The sequence below is a fragment of the Heterodontus francisci genome, unplaced genomic scaffold, assembly GCF_036365525.1.
Source record: "Heterodontus francisci isolate sHetFra1 unplaced genomic scaffold, sHetFra1.hap1 HAP1_SCAFFOLD_61, whole genome shotgun sequence".
Lineage (NCBI taxonomy): Eukaryota > Metazoa > Chordata > Chondrichthyes > Heterodontiformes > Heterodontidae > Heterodontus > Heterodontus francisci.
The window spans coordinates 3,184,253-3,191,275 of record NW_027141441.1 but is presented as its reverse complement, the minus strand read 5'-3'; the positions used below and the strand labels follow the sequence as shown (position 1 = coordinate 3,191,275).

The 7,023-nt window shown below is 49.4% G+C and overlaps 1 protein-coding gene and 1 non-coding gene across 2 annotated transcripts; one reads left to right on the top strand and one right to left on the bottom strand.

Annotated features, from left to right (window-relative positions):
- Window positions 1-3,220: 3,220 nt before the first annotated feature.
- trnal-cag (transfer RNA leucine (anticodon CAG)) lies at window positions 3,221-3,303 on the bottom strand. The gene has a single exon. It is a non-coding gene; the product is annotated as a tRNA-Leu (tRNA).
- A 70-nt stretch (window positions 3,304-3,373) lies between these two features.
- Window positions 3,374-3,739, top strand: LOC137363424 (histone H2AX-like; the record flags this gene model as incomplete). Its single annotated transcript, XM_068027253.1, has 1 exon — window positions 3,374-3,739. A coding segment is annotated over exon 1 (366 nt), but the record flags the coding sequence as incomplete, so codon positions are not given.
- Window positions 3,740-7,023: the final 3,284 nt, after the last annotated feature.

Genomic DNA, 7,023 nt, shown 5'->3' with positions numbered 1-7,023 from the left:
CACCTTACTGCAGCTGTTTGGGGAATCTCCTGTGTTAAGATTGGAGTTGTAAAGCGGCCTTTACCCGGCAGTGCTATTGTCTCACACTGAATCTGCGAGACATCCTGTTCTCTTTATTGTGAGAGAGACAGCACGGATTTAGGAAATGTTCATTTGAAATGATCTCTATTGAGAACGAGCCCGGCCGTGGGACAGGTATTCCAGTGCAAAGAGCTGTCCATGACCGAGTGTTGCAGACTGGCACATTGCAACGTCCAAGACTATGTGCTGTGGGACGGCATTAAAGCTTGGGGAAGCCACCATGGAGACTCAATGGGGAAAGGCTGCAGTCTGAGGCCCTAGTAGGCCATAGTACAGTGAGGGGCTGGAACCCGTGTAAAACCCCTCGGACTGTTTGCACCAGAGAATGTTTGATGTGTAATGTAAATACTGTAAATATAACCTGTGCAGGCAGGGATTGTGAGATACATCATGTACATTATTGAAGGAAACTGATCTGTATTGTACCTTATGTAATATTAAATTTGAACTGCTTTGCAATGTAATTGCACAAATTATATGAATAAAATACATATTGTGCAAAAGAAAGCAGCTTTCCTGTCAACATACACCTTGTCTCAGGGCACAACTTTCCTGTGATCTTGTCATACCCAACTTCACTCTATATCTTCTGACACACACACTTTACAGTCTGTCATTTCCAAAAACAAGCATTCTAAAATCAAAAGACCTTTTGTTTAATTCTCCTTTCTTTTCATTTCTCCTCTATTCTTCTCAATCACTCCCTTCAACAGTCCTATTCAGATCAAGGTGGAATGTGAAGAGTGTCACAACTCACCTCTGACACTATTATTACCCTTCTCTTCTCTTGTCTTATTCAATGGGAAAGTTTTATTCACCAGTCTGTTGCTGTTTTACACTCTTGCCATACCGTCTGGTATTGCATCCATCTGAATTCTGTGCTTTCATGGCCTTATATTTCTTTTCCACTTCTGTATGATTTGTTTGCTTCAGTTCCATTCAACCAGGCTGGACCACAGGGAAGCTTAGAACCTTTGCCTTGGACGGGTCCACGTTGATCCATTGCATTCAGAATCACCTCCTTGAAATAACTCCATAGTACAACTACAGTAACCACACAGCATCTGCTTCAAGCACTCCTCCACATTTTATCTGTTCTGACCGTCAACACCTCCAGCTCTTTTGTTTGAGTGGAACACATCAGGTGTGTATAGGCTCCTTCTATTCGGAAAGCTGTCGCACTGGTTCAGGGAATTCAGCCCTGTTTCTCGACTCGAAAGGATCAGCCATTTTTTTTTCTTTATATATATTTTATATGTCGAGGGGGCCTTTATTCCTCAGGCCCCCATTATATACACACTTATATTTTTAAAATAACTTTATTAAAACCAGATAAATAAACAAAAAACTCAAATTAAAATGCCATTCTCGGCGTTGACAATGCACTCCAGTCCCTGCGGTGCCCACCGGTCGCGGAAGGCCTCAAGTGTACCGGCAGACACCGCATGCTCCTTTTCCAGGGACACCCGGGCGCGAACGTAACCGCGGAAGAGGGGCAGGCAATCGGGGAGGACGGACCCCCCGACGGCCCACAACCTGGACCTGTGAATTGCCACCTTGGCCAGGCCCAGGAGCAGACCGACGAGGAGATCCTCCTCCCGGCCCAAGCCCCTCCGCACCGGGTGCCCAAGGATCAGGAGCGTGGGACTGAAGTGCAGCCAGAATTTGAGGAGCAGCCCCTTCAGATACTCAAAGAGGGGCTGCAACCTCGCACACTCCGTATAAATGTGGAACACGGACTCGTCCAGGCCGCAGAAAGTACAGGTGGCCTGGGAGTCCGTGAACCTACTTAAAAGCCTATTGCACGGGACTGCTCTGTGCAGCACCCTCCACCCCAGGTCCCCGATGTAAAGGGGGAAGACTGCCGCGTAGAGGGACCTCCATCGGGGTTTCCCCTCGCCGCCAGATGGCAACGCGGACCGCCAGGGCGTGTCCGGCCGGCTGATGAGAGCGAGGAAGTGGAGAGTGTGCAGGAGCAGCCCGTACAGGAAACCCCTCCGCGCCGATTGGAATGGCACGGAGGGCATTTCCGAGAGGCGGCTCGGGTTGTGCGGGACCGGCTCCCGAGGAGGGTTTCGGGGCCTGGGTCCGATGAGCAGTTCCGGCCGAGCGGGGGTCAGCTCGGCCGGGATCACTCCGCACTCCCGATCCCCCTCGCCACCCGCAGTGAGGGACGTCCCGGGGGTTTCGGCTACTCCCCCGCCCGCCGGACCGTCCCCGGAGTTGGCCGCCCGGACAGCCGAGGCGCTCTCCTCCGCCGGCGGGGGAGCGCCCTGACTGGAGGCGACCATGTTCCAGACTCGGAAAAGATCCCGGTAAAAGACAGGCAACTCCCTCAGAGAGGCGCGGCTAACGGACTCCACCGGGAGCTGCGTGTAGTCTTGAAGGCAGTGACACTGGCGGAAAAAATACGTCGCCAGCGCACACCATCTGGGAGGACGCTCGACATACAGGTATCTCTGCAGGGTCCGAAAGCGGAGAGTCGCAGCCTGGGTGCGGACGCACACCAGCGACTGACCGCCCTCCTCGATCGGGAGACTCAGGACCGCGGCAGAGACCCAGTGTTTCCTCTTGCCTCAGAAGAAATCGACGAGTTTCTTCTGGATCTTGGTGGCAAATAAAGGATCAGCCATGCTTGATCTGCCTCGTATTTTGCTTTTATTGCAACGTAACAAGACCTCCAATCCTCTGGCACCACACCTGTATCCAGTGAGGGATTGGAAAATGATGGTCAGACCTTCCACTATTTCTTCCCTGGCTTCTTTCAACAGCCTGGGGTACATTTCATCTGGTCCTGATGATTTATCCACATTCAAGGATGCTCATCCCATTAAGACTTCCTCTCTCCTTAAGTTATCACGTCCAATACTTCACACTCCTCCTCCTTAATAACAATATCTGCATCACCCTCTCATTCGGGAAAACAGTAAAGTATTCATTAAGGATATTGGCACCCCGATACAAAGGTTACATTTTTGATCTTTCTGTGCCCTGCTGTTTGCTAAGTTGCCTCTTACTCTCATGTTTTGATGCAACATCTTTGGGTCCATTGTTATTTTGCTTGTCCATGTTCTTTCCTGCTTTCTCTTTGCTCTTCACCGCTGCTCCCAAATGCCTCCAGTTCAGTCAAAACACAACTTGTCAGAAGGGGGATTCGAACCCACGCCTTCAATGAAGACTGCGACCTGAGCGCAGCGCCTTAGACCGCTCAGCCATCCTAACTGCCTGCGATGTGCCATCAATGCGAAGGAAATTATTCATTCTTTGTGAAAGTATTTGTGAGATTGTGGAAATGTCTGGAAGAGGAAAGACCGGCGGGAAAGCTCGGGCCAAGGCCAAGTCTCACCCCTCCCGGGCTGGCCTGCAGTTCCCAGTGGGCCGTGTTCACAGGCTCCTGAGAAAGGGTAACTATGCTGAGCGTGTGGGTGCCGGAGCCCCGGTCTATTTGCCTGCTGTGCTCGAGTATCTGACCGCTGAAATCCTCGAGCTGGCTGGTAACGCGGCCCGGGACAAGAAGAGCCGCATCATCCCCAGACACCTGCAACTGGCCGTACGCAACGACGAGGAGCTCAACAAGCTGCTGGGAGGGGTGACTATCACTCAGGGCGGGGTGCTGCTTAATATCCAGGCCGTGCTGCTGCCCAAGAAAACCAGCGCTCAGAGCTCCCAGAAAATCTAAAGCGGCCAAAATGTCATCTAATAAACCAAAGGCTCTTTTCAGAGCCACCCACAGTCTCTGTGAAAGGACTGGTTACTGTCAGGAGGGAATCAGTGATGGAGTTATTGTAACAGTGGATTGACCTGTTTCACATCTGTGCAGGTGTGTTTTCAGTTCCCTCTCTGGATTGCGCTCTGTTTCTCTGCTCACACATCTCCCCCTCCAGTTAAGAGAAGAACTGAACTACAGGGTGTCAGAATCAACAATTTAATAAATCCCTCTGCCTTCGATTTGATAAATCCCGAGATTATCCCGCTATCTTAACGGGAACTGGTTCGGAGCTGATGAATTAATTTAATAATGGAAGTGTCCGGGTTAATTCTCTGTTTTTCATTTAGACAGTTTGAATTGTGTTTTTTTTTCTCTCTGGTGATCTGAGCACCGCTTCTCAATGAGAATCTGCTCCCAGAACAGAGTAAATGCAGGAAGAAAGAGGCCATTCTCGGGCTGTGTGTTTCTCTCCGAACCTGATCTGTTTAGACCGCACTGTTCCCAGAGGACGGAATCAGTGAGAGTTGTTCACACACAGGAGCTGAGTCCATTGCAGCGCTTTCAGATGTGCCTTCCCCCCGGCCCTCCCTATTCTCCGGACACAGAGCTGTCTGTTTCCCCCGGCGGCGGGATAGAGTCGGGGATTCTCTCCCCGCAGTGTCAGGGTCTGCAGCGCCGCTGAACTGGCGGTTTCAGTCAGAGTGACCGAGCTGCCTTACATATCCTGTGTACTGATCTCCAATGGATTCAAATATTAGTGAACTCATTGGGTAATGTTTGTAAATAACCCTCATGTGAACGGACCCGGCTCCATTAATGACTTCCAAATAAAACTGGGATCCATTTCTTTTCCCCAAATGCCAGCTAACGGATCCCAGGAGCGGGGTTGAGATTGTGCTGAGCAGCAATGAGTCTCCGGTAATGCTGCTTTCTAAATTCCAGATCAGCGCTCAGTCCTACAGGCCTTTCGGCGAAGTGATGTGACAAAACAGAAACCATGTGACCGCCCCTCCAATCTAATGGGTTTGATGATGAACAGAGATGGCAGCTCTTTCCTTTGCTGATTTGGTGGCTCTGAAAAGAGCCCTTGTTACACTTGTTACTGAAGCTGGGTTTAAGGTGCGTTCCCCGCGGATGCGGCGGGCCAGCTGGATGTCTTTGGCCATGATGGACCTGGATCATTCTGGTGAATCTGCTCATTTTCCGGCAGAAGCATCAGTCGCTGTTTGAACTGTTTAAAGTCAGGGGTGTATTAGCAGCCAGAAAGTGAAGGGCAGTTCATTGCTCCCTGCAGCATTATCCGCCTCTTTCAGGAGAAAAGATCAGAAACCGCTCGTTTCTGTCAGTCCCCGAGAAGCCTGTGAGAAGCGGTTAGTCGCTAATTTGTTCCTTTTACAGAGAGGAAGCTGATATTTGTCCCGTTTTAAATTGCTGAATCGGACCTTCCTCCCGCCGCTTACAGTTAACAGATTGACAAATGAAAACGATTCCTAAAATCGCGTCAGGATTTTGTGACGGTAAATACAGTAAAACAGAACATAAAATGAGAGATTTTAAAATTGTTGCCTGAAAATTGAAATTTTCCATCACTTCAATTCCTTCCTGCTCTGGAATTGCCGCGCTTTTTCCAATTGGAAAATCTAAGCCAATGAGAACTTTGATTTACTTATATGTGATTCTCCTATTGGTTAAGAATTGGATTGAGAAGTGGGTGACCAATCAGAGACAGAGTCAAACTGCGGGGATTCCAGGCCCCCAGTAACTGAGCTGAAACTGTTCAGATTGACAAACCCTGGCAGCAGCTTCACATATTGGACTCTTCACACTGAGTCATTCAAGGGCTGGTGTGAGAGAAGCTTCAGATCCTGTCATTACTCTCTGACTCATTATTCATCTCGAACCAAACAATTAGTAAATGTGAAGCAGTGAAGAGACTTTTCACTCTCACTGCAGAATGTGTCATCTGGGGAAATAAGGAACTATTATATTCGGAGATTCCAGGTACATTCCTCCCTGAACAAATCCATTCCTAACATTCCCGATCACAGCCTATCCCAGCTCCTGTTGTCACCCGACTCCAGCTGAATTGGAGAAACTCATGTGTTGGGGTTTGAGTTGTGAGGTGGGGTTTCTCCGCCAGTGTTACTGTCTTACAAACTCTTCCCCTGAATTTGTGAACTGAGACTGCACCGAACACATCTCCAGTCAGAGTGAGGGCCGGATATTACGGTTTTATTACAGAGAGTGGGGAAAGGGCTGGGTGGAGGGGATGTCTGCGAGACACCAGGGATCCTGGATTTACTCCAAATCATTTCCATGTGGAATCTGCAGGCGGGGCCGGGACAGGGATCATTTGATCAGGGGATCAGCTCTTTCCTGAGAGATGTGGGTGGCTCTGAGAAGAGCCTTTGTGTTCAGATGTTTACAAGTTTCCCGCGCTCTTTCACTTCTTTCCAGACCCTGCTTTCTGAGCCTTCGCTGCTTTCGGCTTGACCTTGCTCTTCCATGTCTGCACTTTCTTCAGCGCCTTTCCGCCCGCCGCACTCTTGCCTTTTTTGACCTTCTTCACAGGAGACTTTTTCTGAAGCGCTGCTTTCTTCACCGCCTTATTAGGCGTTGCCGCCGCCTTGCTGCTCATTTTCTTGGCTGTTACTTTCTTTGTTGTCACTTTCTTGTCTGCTGGTTTCTTCACTAAAGATTTCTTGTCTGCTGGTTTGTTCACTGAAGATTTCTTGTCTGCTGGTTTCTTCACCTTCTTTCCCACTTTTCCCTGGGTTTTCCTTCTTGCTGATTTTGAAGGAGCCGGAGGCTCCCTGTCCTTTGCTCTGCACCAGGGAGCCTTTGTTAACATTCATCTTGATACTTTGCTTGATCTGGGTCTTGAGCTTCTCCTGAGCGGTGGCAGACCTGCAAGGAATCAACTACCAGCTAGCGTATAAAGCGAGACCAAGGATCAGGGCCTTCAGTTACCTGGAGGGGAGTCGGAGAGGCAGCAGATCCTGTGAGGAACCACAATCCAGGAAGGATGAGAAGATCATTGTCAGGGTACAGAGGAGATTAAGTTAAAGAAATACCAGTTTATACGCAAGCGCAGAGCCAAGGAACGGTGCTGGGGCAGATCAAATAATAGGAAGCTGTGATCAGTTGGAAGGCAAGAGTGATTAAATGACAGAAGAGATGATGGTGCAAGGGAAAAGTCAGGGAAAGATTAAGTAACATTTTGTAAGCACAGA